We start from the raw sequence: 23,625 nt of genomic DNA, 5'->3' as shown, positions 1-23,625 counted from the left end.
GTTTAAGATCAAAAGGAAAGAAATAATAGAATATTTCATATATGCTTATATGTTACTTTTTCATCAAAAAGTATACCCGGGGTATGCCAAAAAATTATAATTCTACAAAACTTAAGAAGGTGGCAATATTTCGTAAAAATAAAAACTATAAAATTTGTATAACAATTTAAAGAAATATTTTCTCACCTGCAGTGATATCACAGTTATCCACATTCTGTTTAAAATCACAAATTTGTCTGACAACATCAAATAATAAGCCCTCCGAGCATTTGAATTCAAAAACGTCACCATCTAAACAAAGGAAATACTTCGAACATTCAATGTTGGTCCAAATCTTATGTACGGGTCGATTCGGATCGCGGTAGAAACGATCATTTTTCAAGCATTCAATACTGGGTCGTGTGTTACGGTTAAACAAATTAGAAGATTGTGCTAAGAAAAAATTAAAGATTAATGATAAAGACATTTGATGTGAAATTGTTTTTGAAGTTTGAGTGTTTTATTTAATATCGTATCAGAAAAGTTTATTAATACAGGAATGACATTTAATGTCCTCACATGCCTTTTTGTTAAATAATAAATACGATTTTTAAATATTTCAATATATGGATTCCATCTTTAACATCTTTGAGCATTAGACAACGACAAATAAATGCATCTCAAACATCACCCACATCGTTCAACCAGAGAACTTAGAAGAACGAGAAGGTGCAGGTTCGACAGCGAACATTTGTAAAATTTTATCGGGGAGTTCACCTCACTCGCAGTAGAAACAAATAACATTTCTCGCTTTTATAACAGCGGTGAATCTGTACACGTATAGCTCTCTAAACATTCCCAAAGAAGAATAGAAAAAATACAAACGTTGTTATACAAAAACAACAATTCTCTCAAATAGCATGAGCAGCGTCAGAAATCAATATGGCAGCCAAATTGGCAAATCCTAAATTTGTACAACAACAACATTTTCATTCATGAACGCTGCCGCACATGCAATAAGCTAAGTCGTTTCATTCATAAAAGCAAACGCTTTACACATTTCTCCGAGCATGCGCTTGCCTACAAGCGTCTTTTCGCGACGATGGCAAAAGCTAGAAATCATAAATTGAACAACTTTTTTATGTTCCCTCTAGAAGGGAAAAGTGACAACCCGCATTTTAAATTTATCACATAAGCCGTATTTGTAAGAAAATAAACGCAGTGTACTAACTGTTATAGAAACTCAGCTTCTCTGAATCAAAACAGCAATGAACATTCTAAGTTTTAAGACAGTAGTCAATAGCGAACAATTAAAATATTTGGAAGCGCTATTCTTTGCCATTCAAAATCTGTATACAAAAGAAATGTCAAAGTGTTTCAATGAAGAATCTGTTGAAATATTCTATGATATAACATTGGAATACATCCAATATATCCAAGAGTTTAAAATATTAGCAATCATCGATTAGCAGCATTCCAAATTTTTTTCGAGTTTAGTTACATTTAGTTTTCGGAATTTTTTTTTCTTTTTCGGACTTTTGCTATACGTTTAATCCGTTCTGTCTAACTTTTTTTCTACTGTTCGCTAGCGGAAAGCTTTTTGAATACATTGCGCAACAGTTTCCACGTGCAAAATGGCCCCGTATTCGATACCGGACCTGGTAAAAAGAAACGGAAAACTGGTAAAATTGTTTCGCTTATGGATTTTCAGAGCTTCCTGAGTTAAAGTTGACGACTAGTGACTAGTTCAAATTCGTAGTGATTGAAGCTATTGACACGGCCAAACCCTTTTGTTGAACATATGTTCCATATCAGCCACACTACACGAAACTCGCAACGGTATTTGCTCCATTTCTAAATAACGTATCAGAGGAGAAAACACTAAATGAGCTCAACTCGCAAAGCGTTGTGTCAGTGTTTAAACTTAGTAATTTATTGGAAGTAAACCGCACCCCTCGGGGGTTTTGCTACTAACTTTCAACTACCGTTACAAATTACCGAGTTAATTGACGTTGGCTGGTTTAAACTTTTGATACGTCAATTTATTCCTTCGCCAATGCGTTGCTAAAACTGCCAACTTCTTGCTCAAAAAAACGTTGTAACCGTTCCCCTCTTTGCGCGAATTGTTCCCTTCCTCCTTATGCCCCAGCCGATTGCAAACATGTTTTGCATCAACTGCTTCCAACAACATGCAGCATCCTCTAAAGACTGTACCAAAATCTTCCAAGCGAAAGGAATTATAAAAATTTAAACAATAAACAAATGTTCAATGCCTGAAATAATAAAAGTTCATAAGCAACAAACAATATCAGCTTGTTTATCCCGCAACTTATATTTTTTAATTGCATCCAATTCATGCGTTATTAGTTACAGCAAAAATATAGAAACAACAAACACAAACGTTGACTCTCCCACCACTATAAGCACCAACAACATTAATCCCCCTAGCAACACTCAAAAAACAAATTCTCAAAAATACATAAACATTTAGAAACACTCCTTCTTTAAAGCAAACCAATATTCTGAACCGCCCATAATGGAGTCCGAAGCATTAGTTAGAAAAATCTTAACGACACCAAAAACCAACGGAACTAAACTCTCGTTCCACTCCATAACCTCTGATATCTCCCTTGGACTCACTCCCACCTTTCGAACATCTCCCATCCCTTTCAAAAGTACTTTTCTACACTCAAGAACTAATTACATCCGAAGATGAAATTTAATACACACAACATCTAAACATATACAGACACACAAATAACAAACGCTAAAAATTGTTCGGTGGGACATAAACGGGTACAACAACAATTACGATGAACTGTTATTGTTGGGTCACCGATTGAGAACCACTGCATTATACGGTCATATGTTCTATATATTTTTGCTATTTCTTGCTCTCTACTTATTTGCCTAATATTCAAGGGCAAGCATTAGAAGTCAGTCACCTCAATGCAGTTAATAATTGTATTTGCATTGTGTACATACTTACATATTTATTGCTTGCTTGCACTTGCTTTGTACACTTATGCTACCGCTATGTTTTCGTCCACGCAATTATATGAATATTTGTAACATGTACTAAGCCCTACATTTTTTGGCGCCCAACGTGGGGCACGAGTGAGTTTTTTTTGTTCTTTCGCAAATCATTTCGGAGTGTGGTTAGTATTAGACTGCATCGTTGGACATTATCGTCATTGGATATTATCGTTGGACATTATCGTCGCTGGACATTATCGTCATTGGACATTATCGTCATTGGAAATTACCGACATTGGACTTTGTCATCATTAAACTTAGTCACCGTGAGAAATCTTTACCATTCGAGTCACCAGCATTGCAATGTCTTTGGACGAGCTAAGACAACAACGCGCCAGCACCAAGAAAAATATTACGCGCATTAAAAATATCGTCGACGCCAGTTTCTGACCAGGTGAAAAGGCTCTTTCAGCTGCGGAATACAAATGCCGTTTGGGCATCCTGGATTCTTATTTTAAGCAGATTCTCTCAATTCAAACTGACATCGAAAGATTGGATGCTGATGATGTAGGACGTGCTGACCTGGAAGAACTTTACATCACAACTAAATTGGTTATCCAATCGCAACTGACAGAAGATAATAAAGTTTCACTTTCGGACACAACTTGCATGGTACAATCAAATTATGAAAATTTTATCACCTCGTTCAAGCAAATAATTGATCGTGAATTCAATTTAACTAATATTGAAAAGTTCAACCATTTGCCAAATTGTCTCCAAGGTCAAGCCTTAGAAACTGTAAATGCGTTTCAAGTGACAAATGAAAAATATCAGAAGGCGTTAGAACGGTTGAAGGTACGGTATGATAACAAAACACTAATTAAGAAGTTTAATTGATAAAGCTTCAGCTATTTATGGTTCCTTGACATCGCTAGGTACCGACAGCCAAAAATCGCAAGCTATACTTATTCATTTAATTTTGTCTTTTACTTTTTTTCATAAAGTCTGATGAACAGACCAACAAAAAGTGGAAGTAGTCGCTAGATTTCAGAACGCTGCCGTCATGGGAGAATGGCATCGCAGATTTGGAAAGACACTGCCAATACCTGGAATCACTGGATAACAAGCATGTTAGTACGTCGTCAAATCAAGGTGCTAACAAATACTCCTCTTCGAAATCAAGGAATCAACCAAGAGGCTATACATTTTCCTGCTCCAATATATCGTGTAATTTCTTTTCCAGTAACAACCATCAGGTTTTTAATTGCGAACGCTTTAACTCACTGAACATTACTCAAAGTTTCGAGCATGCAAAGAAAATTGGACTTTGCATCAATTGCTTATCAAAGGGACATCGAGTAGCCAATTGCCACCGCGGTTTTACTCCAATCCTACAAACACCTACTCAGGTATTTACATCACAAGAGGCAGTCGCGCATACACACAGGAATAATTCATCACAGCAAAAATTTACCTTCGTGATGCATCGGGGAGCTACAGATTGGGTACAGCACTGCTAGATTCCTGTTCACAGGTAAATTTTATCACAGATGATTTTTCGCAAAAGTTGCTTCTGCCAAGAAGTAGGCAAAACATACAGATTCAAAACATCGTCATCGGTTCATCGTCAACAAATATTAAACTCAAAACCTCAACTAATATCAAGTCGCAAGTCACTGGTTTCGAACTTCCATTGACTTTTTGCATTACATCGCACATTGCTTATCAACCAGATCCTGAAATCAATATTTCAACATGGAATATTCCACACAATATAACGCTCGCCGATGATGAATTTTATATACCAAAGAAAATCGACATGTTGCTGGGTACACAAATGTTCTTCAGTCTTCTGTCCGTAGGACAAATCAATCTTGGATCTAATTTACCAATCTTGCAAAAAACACTCTTAGGCTGGATTGTTTCGGGACGTTATAAGACGGGCAGTAACAACATATCCAAACCATCTTGTTTATTTTTAGCCAATGAATCTTTAGATGTCAAATTGGAAAAGTTGTGGAAATTGGAAGAAATCACTACCATACCAGAGCCTTGGACTCGTGAACAACAGAGTTGCGATCACATATACAATTCAACGGTGTCCTGAAGATCTTGCGGCAGAATAGTTGTCAAATTACCTTTCAAGGATGATCCGACATGTTTGGGCGAGTCATATGGCATTGAGACGATTCAATGCACAAGCATGTCGATTAGCCAAATCACCACAATTGAAAGCACACTACGTTGAATTTATGAGCGACTACGAGAGTTTGGGTCATATGAGCGTTGTAAAAAATCCAAATCTCAGCGAACCGCATTATTATATACCACATCATTGTGTGCTAAAGCCAACAAGTACAACAACAAAGCTTCGAGTTGTATTTGACGCTTCCTGTCAAACCACATCCCAAAAATCATTGAACGATGTTCAGATGGTTGGCCCTACAATTCAATGCGAACTTTTTCTTCTTCTTATTCGTTTTCGATTCCACAGGTTTGCACTCACTGCCGACATAGTCAAGATGTATCGCCAAGTATTAATGCACGAAGATGATCGAAAGTTCCAGTATATTCTGTGGAGAAGTTCACAAACTGAAGATATTCGCACGTATCAACTAAATACTGTAACGTATGGAATGGCTGCTGCACCATATCTTGCTATACGGAGTTTGTTCTATCTAGCTGAGCAGCATTCAGAACAATTTACAATTGACGCAAAAATCGTGAAGTCATCATTCTAGGTAGACAATCTACTCTGTGGTGCTGATACTCTAACCGAACTTGCACAGATAAAGCAAGAGGTAATACAACTGTTAGAATTAGGACAGTTTAAATTAACGAAGTGGCATTCCAATTATCATCAATTCAGAGAAGACGACTCTATAAAGGATCTAAACGTAGATACATCCATCACTACTCTTGGACTAAAATGGAACCAAAATCTTGATTGTTTTATTTTTTCATTCGAAGCAAAACTAGCACTGACTGGTCGACTTACAAAACGTTCCATCCTTTCTGTTGCATCATCACTTTACGACCCACTTGGACTTTTAGTTTCCTGTTATTATAACATAAAAAATTTTGTTGCAAGATATATGGCTACTAAAGTTGGATTGGGATGAATCTGTGCCACAGAACATCGAATTTGCTTGGAAAAAATGTCTTAACTGCTTATCGGATCTTTCACAAATTAAAGTGCCGAGGCACTGTTTTTCGACAGATGTGGAATCTCTTCAGATACATGGATTTTGTGACGCATCGATTCGTGCATATGGCTGCGCAATATATACTCGCGTTCTCAACAAATGTACTACTACCATTCGCCTACTCACTGCGAAGTCCAGAGTGGCACCCACCAAAAAACAATCGTTTCCCAAATTAGAACTTTGCGGCGCTCTTCTTCTTGCTCGTCTTTTAGCTAAAATTAAACCAACAATTTCTAACAAATCTTTTAACATTTTTCTTTGGACAGACTCACAAATAGTATTACATTGGCTTAAGATGCATTCTGCAACACTTTCGACTTTTGTTGGTAATCGAATTTCGGATTTAAAAATTTAACCAAAGGCGCCCATTGGAGACATGTACAAACGCATTGTAATCCGGCGGATGTTGCCTCTAGAGGATGTACTGTAAAGGAACTTGTTAATTCAATATGGTACACCGGACCAAAGTTTCTATACGAAAACTCAGATAAATGGCCAAAGAACAGCTGCGATGATATCGACATGGAAGTTGTCGATAGGGAGAAACGAAAATCAGCATTCAATACAATTGTTAGCACAAATTACATTTTGGAAATTGGGAATCAGCGGAGTAACTACACTAGCAGCCTTCGATTAATAGCTTGGATGTTTCGCTTCATCAATAAATTTCGACATGGAGCTAATCTTAATGACTGATTAACACTTTCACCACAAGAGTTACATCACGCCTTTCTTTGCATAATTTGGAATATTCAGCACATACATTTCGCTAATGAAATTCATCTTTTACAGAAAGAGCTTACGATAAATGGCCCGTTACGTTATTTAAATCCTTTTCTCGAATATATCGAAGGATTTTAAATACTTAAGGTTGGAGGTCGATTGGAATCAGCAGATATTCCCGAAGAAAGGAAACGCCCAATGCTGTTGCCAAACAAATGCGAATTTGTTGTGCATTACGTTCGTCATCTACATCGGAAACACTACCATACAGGACCAAAGGCACTCGTAGCACTGATAAGACTTCAGATTTGGATAGTCAATGCGCGCGATTTAGCAAGACATATCGTCAGATCATGCACACATTGTATACGCTACAAGCCAAAGCTGATGAACCATGTAATGGGACAGTTACCTGTCGAGCGTATAACTCCATCTCGTCCTTTTGCACGGTGCGGTATTGATTTCTGCGGACCAGTCAACATATATTTGCGTATTCGAGGCAAAACACCTTATAAAGCATACATTAGGATCTAATCATAAAGGGTCACCTCTACCGCACCATCAAAAATGCAAGACTCACAGCTGAGCAATTAACAACAGTCCTGGTTGAGATAGAAGCTGTATTAAATTCTCGTCCAATAGCACAAATGTCATCGGATCCAAATGATTATGAAGTATTAACTCCGGGGCATTTTATTTTTGGTAGTTCACTTAGGGCACTCCCAGATCGGAGATTGTCAGCTAACATCAACAACGTATAACAATGGAATCAGGGACCCGGAATTAAACAGATGTTTTGGAACAGGTGGTCAAATTAATACATAAACGAACTTTAAGTACGATCAAGGTGCTTTACAGAGCGACCAAACATCAACAACAACTTAATGGTTATCATCCATGAAGACAACTTACCACCACAAAAATGGCATATTGGAAGAGTTATAAACTGTATTACAGGAAAGGACTCTAAAGTGCGTGTGGTGGACATTCGAATAACGAAGGGAATCATTCGGCGACCAATTCACAAGATAGGCCTTCTACCTGTTTGAAATGCCTTTCAACGGGGCCGGGATGTTGGGTCACCGATTGAGAACCAATGCATTATACGGTCATATGTTCTATATATTTTTGCTATTTCTTGCTCTCTACTTATTTGCCTAATAGTCAAGGGCAAGCATTAGAAGTCAGTCACCTCAATGCAGTTAATAATTGTATTTGCATTGTGTACATACTTACATATTTATTGCTTGCTTGCGCTTGCTTTGTACACTTATGCTACCGCTATGTTTTCATCCACGCAATTATATGGATATTTGTTTGTGCACATTAGCTAGTCCCATTTAACATGTACTAAGCTTAATATGTAAGCAGCCTCTTTCAATGCTGCGTTCCCATTTTTTTATATTTCTCTTTTGTTAATAACTACATTATATACGAAGGAGCAATAGAGTAAAGTATGTACTTGGATTATTCTCTATTTATGAACTGTTTTTATATAACTTACATACTTATGTATATATGCACTAATAGAAAACGAAACTATGTACTAAGCGGAAATTATGTATTGAACGGTATTGCAATATTGCTTAGAATATTATTTAAGGAGAAGAATTTTGCAAATAAAGTAAGTCTAATAACTGACCACACATAGCATCATTACTGGGCCCTTTGTATTTTATCGCTGTTACAACTTCGCTTAAATATTTCGCTTTTTCGATATTTGCGTGGCTACAAAAAAAGCTTTGTAGCCCTACACTTATTACGCATAAAAGAGCAAACTTCAGATGTTAATATTTGTATCAAAGAAACACATAGCTACTCCCATCAACAACATCCCCTGCATCGACTACCAAAAATACATCCCTATTAAAATCATTGTAAAAACCAAAGTCTTCTTCTTTCGCCAATCTTTGGTCTACATATTCGCAGGATAGTAGTTTTTCTGTAGAATACATCGCAGAAAAACAACATTGGTTATCTGCCACATATACAGCACCGAATCTCTCCGCATCAGCAAACAGTTTAGAGTGCGAAATTATTTTCTCCGAATTATAGTCCGCTTTAAAACATTCTAAAAGCAAAACACTAGACATCGATATGATATCCTAATCGATGCTGGCAAACCTACCTACAGCTGCCAAAAAAAGACTACTCTGCCTGTACAACACAAGGATGATACCCACATAACTGGCGAATTGTCCCAATTATTAAACCAAAAAAACTAATGAATCTGACAAGTTCTTATAAACCTATTTCCTTGCTATCATACTAAGGTAAAACTTTCGAAAAAATTATAGCTAGTTAAAGCTTTTATGACCCTAAGGAAATTTCAGGTCCGTATAAACAATGTTTGCATCCTCTTAAAAATGGTATACCGCAAGGCTCACCACTACCGGTGGTGCTATTTATTATCGCTTTTGATAAGCTAACTGAATTATGTCTTAATACTAAAGGCATTAAACTCACAGTATACGCGAACGATGCTATTATTTATTGTAATATAAATAATCCCCAAACTGCTAACAATATTTTTAAGAAAATACTAACTCAATTTAAGAAATGGGGGATGAAATTTGGTGCAACAATTTCCATTCCAAAATGTAAATTACTACATATTTGCAAAAAGACCAAATGTGAATATAGACAGTTAATTTTTGAAAATATTGTAATAGAATTAGTAAGCAGTTTACAAATTTTAGGTGTATATGTAATAAATGCTACAAGAGCCATAATACTCGCTAAAATCAACTATGGTTTAAGCATTTTTGTATGGTGTGCAAACTCTAACCTGAAGTTGTTAGAACCTCCTTATCAATCAGCGAGCTGTCGGAGTATAAATCCTTTTCCTACGTCGTCATACTCATTAAGTGTATTTTGGCGGAATATGGCCTACCAACAATAGAGGAAAGGGTCTCCGAAACAAAGATGCAACTAATTTTAAAACTGATATACTCTCCAAATGCCAGCTTACATAAAACAGTAATTCACACGTCACGACATAAACGGAACTTCAGGCTAAAATCCACTTTACGACGCTGTATCAAATTGCAAAGAAGTCAACAAACAGCCGGAGTGGTTGTTAAAAAAAGAAACTGTCATTATGACGCTTTACACCTTCAAAAAAGCCACACCAGCAATGTAGTACTGCAGAAACATTTTTTAGAGTTAATTAAACCTATGAAGAAAACAATTAGACTGCAATTTATACAGACGGGTCTAAAGCGACAAACACAGCTTTTACTCTCACCAAACCAAACTGAGAATTTATAACAGGTGGGATTCTTCCGTGTTATATTCTATAATATGCGATACATAACAAAGGCAAGTTTGTTATTTGCTCGGACAGTTTTTCTTGTTTATCTGCTGTTTGTAACATCCGCAACACTGCTACATTTATTTCGAATATCCGTGACCTGTTCATTAAATACAGTCATAAAGTCGCACTACTCTGGGTACCAGGACAGGTTGGTATTATGGGAAATGAACATGCAGACCACTCAGCTCGGTTTTTTGAACAAACCACAAGCTACCATTTTCCCACGCCTAAAGATTGGACAAAGTAAAACCATCATGCCCTTTCTGCAAAAGACCGTTTTCTCTTCACCACATCTTCAACGAACGCTCAGCTTTGGCGAGTATTAGGCAAAAGCACAACTTTTATCCAATTTATCAAGAACTGGTACAAAATTCCTTCGTTTACAAATATTATGAGTATTTAAAACCTTATAACCGATTGTTACCTACAAAATAAAATATAATTCTATGTTTTGTTTGTATCTTAGATTTTTTTATTTAAAAAAATTTGGTTTAATACTACTTTGTATATTTAAATATAAATAAAATAATAAAAATAATAAATAACAGTGGTAACAAATCTAGAAAAAATTTTAATAATCACTTTTAATGCACGAATATATCGAGTTGTAACTCAATCAATTTCAGTAAATTAAATAAAAAATTAAGTAAACAATGCCCTGAATATGGGCATTAAAAATACAAGAACAAGAATCGCCTCATATTTTGGAGACACAAAAAACATTTAGGGAGAAAACTTCCACCGATGCAACTAAAGTTAATAATATTGAGGCTGAGATTTTAAACAAACAAGAAAAATTGAATAGTTCTGAATGAGAGAAAAAAAGTGTCTAAGTTTAAAGATGTTTTTGCTACTGAAAAAGTAACTTGGCATTTATCTCATTTTATTTTAGAAGACGAAGATGAAGCATATAAAGAGTAAGAGGAAGGTCAAAAAAAGGTTTTGCACTAACCAACACGCAAAGATGTTTTAGCTAAGTAAAATCCAAATCTCACGGGAAAAGTAAAAGAAGATTATGTAGGCGAAGGCGAGTACTAATATAGAGAATCATGTTGATGAAAACCATTGTCACGTCTGTACCAGCAAGGAGATCTAATCAGCTCTTCCAAAATTATCAATAAACAAACAATAGCTGATAAATTGACGAATATATAATATGTCTGACATTGTCCATTGACACAAAGGATTTTATACCAAATGCTTTGAACTTGAAAACACAGGGTGAAGATACTGAGAGTAAATTGAGAAAGAAACTTTCACGCAGTAAGAATAAGGAACGACGACCGGCTGATTATGTTGTCAGATCCTCATGGAGGGCCAAATGACGATGTGGAATTTAAAGTCTCCGACGATGGTAGTATAACAGCAGAAGATGGCTAAAAACCTCCATAAGACAGAAGTAAAGAATGTATGGATCAGATCGGTATTACAAGTAAAAGAAGCATAAATTAACGAGAGTTCAGTTTAAAACAAACATATCATACATATAAGGTTCACTTATATAAAATATTTTCCTCTTGTTCAAATATCTTTGAACACGGATTTATACATGTATATATTTGCTTAAATTAATTTAAATAATAATATCTTTTTTTCGGCAATCTTTGAACATGCTTATCTTCGAAAATGCTGAGACAGTTCAAAACACATACATATATACCCATTTCATCATGTCATGTTTCCCTTTGATACACCGCTTGGAAATTCTTCAAGACTATTACGCAAAATCACGTTCATCGGTGCCTACTTTTTTTTTATCCAAAAATAATACTCTTAGATGAGGCCCATTTCTGGATTAATGACTTCGTAATCAAACTAAATCGGCGCTATTGTGGTGAGTCAAATCCTCGTGTGATTCTGCAAATCCAATTGCATTCCCAAAATTTTACCGTTTGATATCATTATATAATATATAATATTATATGCAGCACCAATATGAATACAAGCGCTAGGCATAGAATAATATGCTAGACCATTAAACGCAGTGCATAGGTTTTCTGCACTCCGAGAGTTTCATTTCGTACAAACTTTGTAAATTTTAAGAATTCACTCACTACCACAATTTTAACATGTATATTATATTAAGAAAAAACTGCACTTGTAATTTAAGCTTTAATTTAAAAGGTTATTATTTCTTATTTTATAACAAAATAAAATATGTCAAAAAAAAAGATGCACTCGATGCGTGTGGGTTCAACGCCAAGCGGACGAGTCCGTGTCCAGATGAAGCGAGGTGACGTGAGGATCGAAAAATTGCGTCTCCGTGTCGCGCTGCTGAATCGAATAAGGTTGCGGAGTGATGTCGTTCGCAGGAATCATATGTCCGTAGCGCACGGTATTGGTGGCGTGTTGAATGTTGAGTCATTGAGTTTGTTTTTGCGAAAGAAAGCGGCTGTCCTGTTGTCCATCCTTTTTGTTGAGTGGGGTAGTGTACAGGTACGGTGTATTGTGTTGTGTGTGAGTGTGGTGTCATTGACTATGGTGTTTTTCAATTTGTGGTGTATTGGTGATTATGTGATGAGCAGTATGAGGGTGCGCCAGTTTTTTCGAGTAGAGTGGTGAGTTTATTTACTGAGGCTTAGCTCATTTAAACATCGAGTAATAAGTGCTTTCCGAACGATATCAAGTGATGCTGCTGAGGTAGCGTGCCGCCTAGTGACATCCAGCTTTTAGAGCCGTCTACAGGAGTAAAAAAAGAGGAGAGAACCAAGAGACTAACAATGTGGCAGCAACGGTGACCTCATCTAAAAGAAGATGGACCCACAGACTAATTCCGGACATTGATTCGTGGATAGACAGATGACATGAGGACCTAAATTTCCACCTAACCCAAATACTGAGTGGGCATGGTTGGTTTAGAAAGTATCTATTCCAAATTCATCATGACGTTTGTCCATATTTTTTATTAGGGAAAGATTAAAATAACACTCAATCTTAACGGTGGAAACTTTGACAGCACATATGTGTCAGTCTGATAAATGGAAAGCCGTTAGCCAAGCGACAGCTCTAATTATGACAAAACTAAGATACCTATAACAGATTAGGAGTCAGTCAGTCCGTACCGTAGAGAAGACTTAAATGTACTTTTCTCTCCCATGAGTAATACTTAACCCGGTGGTTCCATGGAAGAGACATGAGTTGGGAATATGCTAAGTTTAGCGGATTAAAGTTCCGCACTTCGGCTTTCAATGCTTCCCCCTACTATAAGAAAAAATTCACATCACATAACATAGACCTTGCCAGCCATGGCTAGACACTTTCCCCAGAAGTTTCAACACAATTACACGTTTGCTCTTCAATCACTTACACCAACGCACACTTTTGGGATATTGCTTTTTTATCCAATTCCGAAAGGACTAAAGTAAGATGACAAAATTTTGTGGAGTTCTAAAAATTTGTATCTAAATATTTTTTTTTACTTTTTCTAGAATAAAAATTAACGTATTTATAGTGGATGCCTGTCAATTACAGAAACTTGAAGAGTATACAGTGGATTAATTCAGTTAGTATATGTATGTATTTCAAATAATTAAAATAAGAAATATTTTGTGTAAAAGTGTAGTTTACTTCCAGGCATACAAACATTCCAATAAAATCGTTGATGAGATTAAGGCAACATGAACTCTGTTTGGTCAGAAGTATGACATTGTGCGAAATCGGATGACCGTGACCATGAATTAGGCTATTCACCTCTGTGAGCACCGTCATTGCATATGAACACAAATTCTAACATCCATATACTCGTTCATATGTATATTACGGTTTTCTATGATTTGTTCATACTTGCATTTTTTAGTTTCTTATTTTTCGCTTTGCACTTTGGAAGCAGGTACATTTACACAAAAATACAGACTTCCATACCTACGCCTGTGCCACATGCTTACATACATAAGTAATAAGAAAATAGGCACCAGACGGGATAAAAACGGGCGGAAATCTTCCTCAAGACCTATATCACGGCCTCAATCTCTTGGCTCCTTTGGAGAGTTTGATTGGTAACTTGCACTCGATGAATGCTCTTACTGGAACACGTTTATCTTGTATTTTCCTAGCCAGGGTTTTGCCTATAAGTAAGTTAGTAAAAGATTCTTTTGTGTCCTCAACAATGCACAACTTGTTTGGCCCATAGTCTCAATCTATTTCTGCCCAAATTACTGCTTCTGATTTTGGTGGCATCTGCTGATTCTCTGTTGTTATTACTTATCTAACGTTGTACTTATTATCGTAACCGAGCATAAATGTCACTTCCATATTTATATAGGTCATAATCCTGTCCTCCATGTCGATTTCGATTCCTTGTAATTACGATCTCGCACGTTACTTTTCTGTTGACATAATTTACCGATTTAATTGTAGCTTGCGGAGACGATCTTTCAATTCATCCACTTCAGTTTTAATTGTGTCTCGCTCTTCCGAAATATGTGAGGACACTTCTGCTGATATACGTGCATCTTGCGCTGCGAACTGCGTTTACAATCGCGTTTCTAACTGCGAAATTTGTAGGGTTATACGTGCATGCTGCTCCTTAAACTGTGCCGATATTTGCGTTGACATCTCCGTTGACATCTGGGACATTTGGGCGACATTGCAGTTAAAATTATGTTTATGTACATAGCGTTTGATTACGCTCGTCTCTTCCTTTTCTTCTATCTTTGTTGCCTCTTCCTATAATTTTAATTGAAAGACATATTCCCCGCATTCATGTTTTCCGCCTCCATGACCTTTCTCAAACGTGATTGTAATTCAGTTTTTAATCCAATTAGTTGCTCCTTCTTTTTTTTCAGTTGTGGAATTTTCAGATCATTAAACTTTGCCATTTTAAAAAAAATTTATTTGTTAATCCCGCTTCTGACAACAATTGTAACGGATTGCTTGATAAAGCATCTACCTTGTAACTCACTCTTGAGTTCGGTCACTGGATTGTTAAATAAAAGTCCCAATTTAAAGCTATACACTTTTCTTTATTTCTAATTTGAACATCTTAACACTTATTGCTCGTTATTCCAGTTTATAACTTATTGCGTATAGCTCATTTGCTCTTTACACAGCAATACTCTATCTAGAACTGTGTTTGCTGCACAATCCGGCAGCTCTTGTATAGTAGACTTCTTAAAAAACTTCGCTATCTAGTTGGTTCCAGCGGTTGTGTTCGGCACAATACCTTTTAATAAGTCTTGCCAGCGATTGTATTCCTTAGATATTGTACGATTCAAATCGTTGTTGTTTACACCATTCACAATATGTCGCACGATGATAAATGTTTGAAGTTGTTTCGTTCAAGATAGCTTGGAATCATACATGGAAATCGCTCATAAAACGGGACCCTCCAGAGATTATTAACAAATAAATAAAAAAAAATATATACTTATAAACAAAGACTTGTACAGTCTATAATATTGAAAGGAAAAAAACATTTATAACAAAAAAATAACTCTGCGATTCACCAAAAACGGGACCCTCCAGAGATTATTAACAAATAAATAAAGGAAAAAATATATACTTATAAACAAAGATTTGTACAGTCTATAATATTTAAAGAAAAAAAAACATTTATAACAAAACAATATCTCTGCGATTCACCAAAAACGGGACTTTCCAGAGATTATTAACGAACATTAATTCAAAATTACTAACCCAAATAATATAATTAGACCCTCATTGCTAAGCAATAACCCTACACCCACTCAAACAACCACTCCTAATCCTGTTCCCCAAGTATCACCCGAATTGAATAATCTAATAAAAAACATGGTGACTCAAATTCTCCAAACAGACGGACAAAATATAATAAACTCCTTTTTAAATAATAATCAAAACCAAAATATTACAGACCAGACGATAGACGAACGATTTAGGAATGACATGAGTGACATGGATAAAATTCCCGACGTGGTACGTTCATTAAGAGATTTTTCAGGGAACGCTTCAGAATTCAGTTCCTGGAAAAAAAGCGTAGAACGTATCCTTAGGATATATGAACCTACAAAAGGAACGCCCCGATATTTTGGTATACTAAATGTTATTAGAAACAAGATAATAGGGAAAGCAGACATAGCACTAGAATCGTACAACACACCTCTAGACTGGACGACAATATCTCGTTGCCTAACAACCCACTATGCTGACAAACGAGACATAGGTACATTAGAATACCAAATGACCTGTCTTGTTCAAGGTAGATTATCCATCAACGAATTCTACCAAAAAGTATATTCGCATCTATCTTTAATTCTTAACAAGATAGGATGCATGGAGGTAGGAGATGAAGCAGTACATCTACTGACAGAAAATTATCGTGCTAAAGCACTAGATACCTTTATTAGAGGACTCTCAGGCGATCTCTCCAGACTTCTTGGAATTAGAGAACCAAACAGTCTTCCCGACGCCCTACATCTTTGTTTGAAACTCGAGAATCAGAGTTTCAGAGCACAATATGCCAATAACCAAAAATACAATTACCCACAGCCCTCTCGACAACAACAATTCGATCAGTCAAAATTTTTCCAACCAAAATATACCCAAACAACAAACCAAAAATTCCTCCAAAATAAATTCCATCCCGAACTAGCTCACATTCCACCACCAAATCAAAATTTCAATCCTTACAACCGTTTTCAAAATAACAATTTATTCAACCAACAACAACAAAGATCTCCCCCTCCAAGACCACCAAAACCTCCTCAGCCAATGGATGTAGATGTTAGTTTAAGAACAAACGCTATAAACTATACAAACCGACCACCAGCTCAAAATTTCGGCAAAAGACCATATCCGACATCTATAACTAACCACCCACAACCGAAATATCAAAGAAACTTCCATGTAAACTCAGAATTCGAACCGAACAATGAACACAATTATCAATACGACAATGACTGCCAAAATAACGACTACTTAAATAGTGACTACAATTACAATCCTTCCGATACAACACAGAGGTATGAGAATGAATCATTCCTAGATCTGACAGATGTACATTTTTTAGGTTAAATAGCTCTTCGTTGCCTTATTTCAAATGCAAAACGAAGAGCGGACAAATTTTAAAAATATTAGTAGACACAGGCTCCAATATTATATCCAATCAGATTTAGTACCGAATCCTAAAAGAAATGATAACCATTTTTATGCAAATTCTGTTGGCGGTAAAATAAAAATTATACATCACACTTTTTTAAATTTATTTAACATAGAAGAATGCAAATTAAAATTCTTCGTATTACCAGCTCTTTCAACCTTTCATGCAATACTTGGAAATGATAGTCTAAAAGAATTATCAGCAGTAATACATACTAGAGAAAATTTTATGATTGTAGCAAATAGACGGAAAATTTAACTCCATCAATATAAGGCTCAAGATGTTAATTCAATCCAAATCCGTGATGAGCACATGAAATCTTCAGAAAAGAACGAAATTAAAAAACTTATACAAAAACACAAACACTTATTTTCAGAACCCAACGAAAAATTAACTTATACAACAAAAGTAGTAGCAGAAATCAGAACAAATTCAGACACACCTATTTATTCAAAATCTTACCCATATCCGATTAGTTTAAAACAAGAAGTAGAAAAACAAATAAATAAATTACTAGAAGACGGTATTATTAGGAAATCCAGATCACCATATAACTCACCCATATGGGTTGTACCCAAAAAAGACTACGCATCAGGCGAGAAAAAATTCAGACTGGTTATTGATTACAGAAAACTAAATACGGTTACTATTGCAGACAGATAACCCATACCAGAGATAAACGAAGTACTGTCATAATTAGGGGAAAATCGAGTATTTTCGGTAATCGATTTAAAAAGTGGTTTCCATCAAATTCCTCTTAAGAAATCTGACGTGGAGAAAACAGCTTTTTCGGTGAACAACGGAAAATATGAGTTCACTAGACTACCATTCGGACTAAAGAATTCCCCATCCATATTCCAAAGGACATTAGATGATATACTCAGACAACACATTGGAAAAATATGTTATGTCTATATAGATGACATAATAATATTTAGCAAAGACGCAAAATCACACTCAGAACATATAGACACAATTTTCGATACACTCCGTAAAGCTGATATTAAAGTTCAAGCAGACAAATGCGAATTCTATAAAGATCAAGTATAATTCTTGGGATTTATAATATCATCTGCTGGAATTTCCACAAACCCATCTAAAGTAAAAGCCATAGAAATGTCCCATATCCCAAAACACTCAAAGACCTTAGATCATTTTTAGGACTCTCAGGATACTATAGACGCTTCATAAGAGACTACGCAAAATTAGCAAAACCACTTACGAACTTACTTCGTGGTGAAGAAGGCAGAATTTCGAAAAATATTTCAAAAAAAATTAATATTCAATTAACAGAAGAATCCAAAGACGCATTTGACAAAATTAAATCCGCTCTCATTTCAAAAGACGTCATACTTCAATATCCTAATTATAATGTAGAATTTAATCTTACAACAGACGCTTCAAAATACGCAATAGGCGCAGTACTAGAACAAAACGGTAAACCCATTACTTTTATTTCTAGAACCTTAAACAGAACAGAAGAAAACTATGCAGTTAACGAAAAAGAAATGCTTGCCATCTGGGCACTCAATTCTCTTAGAAATTATCTGTATGGTCAAGCCAAAATTATAATACATACTGATCATCAACCACTAACCTATTCACTTAGTAACAAAAACAACATTTCAAAACTAAAGCGATGGAAATCAATTCTAGAAGAATATAATTATGAATTAAAATATTATATAAGCCTGGAAAATCCAACATAGTAGCGGATGCACTCTCTAGACCATTTCAAATAAACTCATTATCAATAGCTACAAACTCAGATGACAGCTCATCTCATAATCTAATTCCCTCAGTAGAAGCCCCAATTAATGTTTTCAAAAACCAAATCTTCCTATTAATAGGACAAGAAAATAGCTATCAATTTAAATTACCCTTCCCAACTTACCATAGACATATAATAATCAAACCAAATTACTCAACAGAAGATTTGTTAGCAATTTTAAAAAGAAGACTTAACCCTTCAGTAATAAATGACATATTTACTTCAGAAGAAATAATCGGCAGAATTCAAGAAATTTAATTACAAAGTTAGACACACACAAACAAAAGTTAAAGACCTAGAATCGAATGAAGAACAGGAAAACCAAATATTAATAGAACATAAAAGAGCTCATCGAAATGCAATAGAAAATAAAAAACAAATTTTAGAAAAATTTTATTTTCCAAAAATGTTACAAAAAATCAAAGTAATAGTTAAACAATGCAGCATTTGCGCAGTAAACAAATACGATAAACACCCTAATAATCCAGAAATTCAAGCAACTCCAATTCCAGAATATCCAGGACAAATAGTGCATATAGATATATACATAGCCGACAAAAATTTAATATTAACAGCAGTTGACAAATTTTCCAAATACGCACAAGCAAAACTAATAGAATCAAGATCTTCAGAAGATATACGAGAACCACTTAGACAAATCATTTTAAATTTTGGGGTACCGCAGAATATTATAATAGACAACGAAAAATCTTTAAATGCCAACTCAATAATTTTTATGGTAAAAGACCAACTTAGGATTAATATACATAGAATACCTCCACACACCAGCACAGCTAATGGACAAGTTGAACGTTTCCACTCCACTTTATCAGAAATAATAAGATGTTTAAAATCAGAGAATATAGAAAGATCCTTTCCAGAACTTCTAGATAGATCAGTTTACGAATACAATTATTCCATACATTCAACTACAGTATGAAAAGGCAAGACAAAATAATATACAGAGACTGAGACAGAAACAGGAACAAGATTTAACTCTTCACAATAAAAACAGAAAACCATTTAATAACTATAACATTGGACAAACAATCTATATCAAAATTAATAAAAGATACGGCAATAAACTGACTTCAAAATATAAAAAAGAAATAGTAAAAGAAAATCATAACTCCACAGTTACAACACAGTCCGGCAAAATAGTCCACAAAAGCCTTATAAAAGGATAAAGAATAATAATAAAAAAAAAAATAAAAACTACTATTTTGAAAAATAAAGCCCTTATCCTCTCCTTTCCAGATTTTTTGCTGCGGTAACTACAGGAAATGTGCAAATTCTAGATTACAGTTCTTCCCAATTGATAACAATAGACAACGGACCAGCAAAATTGCAAACAGAGAATTTCAAAATTATTCATATTATAGAGACAGAACAGTACGAAAATATAATTAATACTCTTGAAACAATAGTAATGGAAAAACAAGTAAGGAAGGGCTAAGTTCGGATGTAACCGAACATTTTATACTCTCGCAAAGTCAAATGGTATACTCGTTTGAGATTTCTTTGTGGATTGACTGATATTTTCGGTAGAAGGTCAACTACAGGCACTTGGGTCCACATATTTAGTACTTAGGGGTTTGAACAGTTTTGGTTCGATTTAGACAATTTCTGGCCGCAAGGTGGCATACTTTGATTGCATTATTCACGCAAAGTTTTACCCCGATACAGTCATTGTTGCCTGATTTGCATAGTGGAAAGTGAAAGAATCAGATGGAATTTAAAATGGTGTTATATGGGAAGTAGGCGTGGTTGTAGTCCGATTTCGCCCATTTTCGAAAGAACATTATGCACCGAATTTGGTTGAAATCGGTTAAGCAGATCTCAAGATATGGGTTTTCACCTAAAAGTGGGCTGTGCCACGCCCACTGTCTAATTTTGAACGCGGTTCCTATAAAGCCAATTTATACCATCTCAGAGATAAAATTTAATGTCTCTGGCGTGTTTAGTGCTTGATTTATCACGCTTTTAGTAGTTTTTAACAGTACCGTTATATGGGGAGTGGGCGGAGTTGCCACCCGATTTCAACTATTTTCACACCGTCAATAGAAGTGCTAAAAACATTTGCTTCTAGTGAATTTTGTTATTATAGCATTAGCGGTTTAGGAGATATGCACATTAAACCTATTAGAGGCGGAACCACGCCCACTTTTAAAAAAAAAGCTTTAACTGCAGATGCCCCTCCCTAATGTGATCCCGTGTACCAAATAACAGTCTTGTATCTTATTGCGGAGCTTAGTTATGGCAAGTTATTTGTTTTTGATTAATGGCGTTTTGTGGGCGTGGCAGTGGTCCGATTACGCCCATCTGCAATACCAACCGTTTCACGGTACCAAGAAACATGTCTACCAAGTTTCATAAATATATCTCAATTTTTACTCAAGTTAGAGCTTGCACGGACGGACGGACGGACGGACAGACGGACGGACGGACAGACGGACGGACGGACAGACAGTCACCCGGATTTCAACTCGTCTCTTCATCCTGATCATTTATATATATATAACCCTATATCTCACTCGATTAGTTTTAGGTGATACAAACAACCGTTAGGTGAACAAAACTATTATACTCTGTAGCAACAGGTTGCGAGAGTATAATTAATGGCACACCCTCTTCATCCCATTTTATCATCCCTGCTAAACCAATCCAAAACCTACTTAAATTCAATTAAAATTAATAAAAAACAAGTAAGGAAGGGCTAAGTTCGGATGTAACCGAACATTTTATACTCTCGCAAAGTCAAATAGTATACTCGTTTGAGATTTCTTTGTGGATTGACTGATATATTCGGTAGAAGGTCAACTATAGGCACTGGGGTCCACATATTTAGTACTTAGGGGCTTGAACAGTTTTGGTTCGATTTAGAAAACTTTTGGTCACAAGGTGGCATACTTTAAACGTATTATTCACGCAAAGTTTTACGCCGATATAATCATTGTTGGTTGATTTGCATAGTGGAAAGTGAAAGAATCAAGTGGTATTTAAAATGGTGTCATATAGAAAATAGGCGTGGTTGTAATCCGATTTCACCCATTTTCGCACTATGACATAGAAACATGAAAAGAACGTTATGCACCTAATTTGGTTGAAATCGGTTGAGCAGATCTCAAGATATGGGTTTTCACCTTAAAGTGGGCTGTGCCACGCCCACTGTCTAATTTGGAACGCGGTTCCTATAAAGCCAATTTATACCATCTCAGAGATAAAATTTAATGTCTCTGGCGTGTTTAGTGCTTGATTTATCGCGCTTTTAGTAGTTTTTAACAGTACCGTTATATGGGGAGTGGGCGGAGTTGCCACCCGATTTCAACTATTTTCACACCGTCAATAGAAGTGATAAAAACATTTGCTTCTAGTGAATTTTGTTGTTATAGCATTAGCGGTTTAGGAGATATGCACATTAAACCTATTAGAGGCGGGACCACGCCCACTTTTTAAAAAAAAGTTCTAACTGCAGATGCCCCTCCCTAATGTGATCCTGTGTACCAAATAACAGTCTTGTATCTTATTGCGGAGCTTAGTTATGGCAAGTTATTTGTTTTTGATTAATGGCGTTTTGTGGGCGTGGCAGTGGTCCGATTACGCCCATCTGCAATACCAACCGTCTCACGGTACCAAGAAACATGTCTACCAAGTTTCATAAAGATATCTCAATTTTTACTCAAGTTAGAGCTTGCACGGACGGACGGACGGACAGACGGACGGACGGACAGACAGTCACCCGGATTTCAACTCGTCTCTTCATCCTGATCATTTATATATATATAACCCTATACCTAACTCGATTAGTTTTAGGTGATACAAACAACCGTTAGGTGAACAAAACTATTATACTCTGTAGCAACAGGTTGCGAGAGTATAATTACAAAATAGATCACTAGATTTTATAGGTACCGCGTGGAAATGGATAGCAGGAAACCCTGACCACAGCGACGATAACATCTTAACTAACAAAATGAATAATGTTTTAGAAAATAATAACCAACAAGTTATTATAAATAAATTAATGAATAATAAAATAAATTAATTAATTAATATCATAAATAAATTAACAAAAACAATTAAAGAAGACAAAAAGGTGGAATATGACTTAGTTCTAACCATCAAATTCAAATTAGAAATTATAATAGAAGAATTAATCAATACGGCTTACGCAATTCATTGGGCCAAAGCCAATATAGTAAATTCATTTATATTGTCAGATAAAGAAATGAATATAACAAAAAAATTTATAGAAAATGAAAATATACCATGTTTTAATATAGACGAAGCGTTAGAATTCGCTGAAGTCAAATTAGCAGCAAACGAAAATTGCTTAATTTATATAATAAGTTTACCGACAACGGGAACTGAAGAATGTAGGTCTACAGAAATACGACCAATAAAGAAAAACGAAGTAATAAATAAAATAATGATTAAACTAATATTATTATGTCCAAACAAAGTTTATGGCATATATACCAATTGTAAATCATATAACAGCATATCAATTTGCGCTAAAAACGCAGTAAAAGATATATCGGATGATGCATGTATCACACATTTATTAAATAGTAAAACG

General features: G+C 35.5%; 1 protein-coding gene across 2 annotated transcripts in view; it reads right to left on the bottom strand.

Moving 5' to 3' along the window:
- The window catches only part of ChLD3 (Chitin and LDLR binding deacetylase 3), a 105,951-nt gene that overhangs the window by 40,351 nt on the left and 41,975 nt on the right, over positions 1–23,625 (bottom strand). For both annotated transcript variants that reach the window (XM_070106380.1, XM_070106381.1), the window contains exon 2: positions 187–432. In XM_070106380.1, the coding sequence (XP_069962481.1) occupies positions 187–432 (246 nt within the window). The remainder of the gene's footprint in view (positions 1–186; positions 433–23,625) is intronic.

The sequence above is a fragment of the Bactrocera oleae genome, chromosome 3 (genome assembly GCF_042242935.1).
Source record: "Bactrocera oleae isolate idBacOlea1 chromosome 3, idBacOlea1, whole genome shotgun sequence".
In the NCBI taxonomy this organism is placed as follows: Eukaryota; Metazoa; Arthropoda; class Insecta; order Diptera; family Tephritidae; genus Bactrocera; species Bactrocera oleae.
Note: the sequence above shows the minus strand (reverse complement) of the source record. Positions and strands in the feature narration are given on the sequence as shown.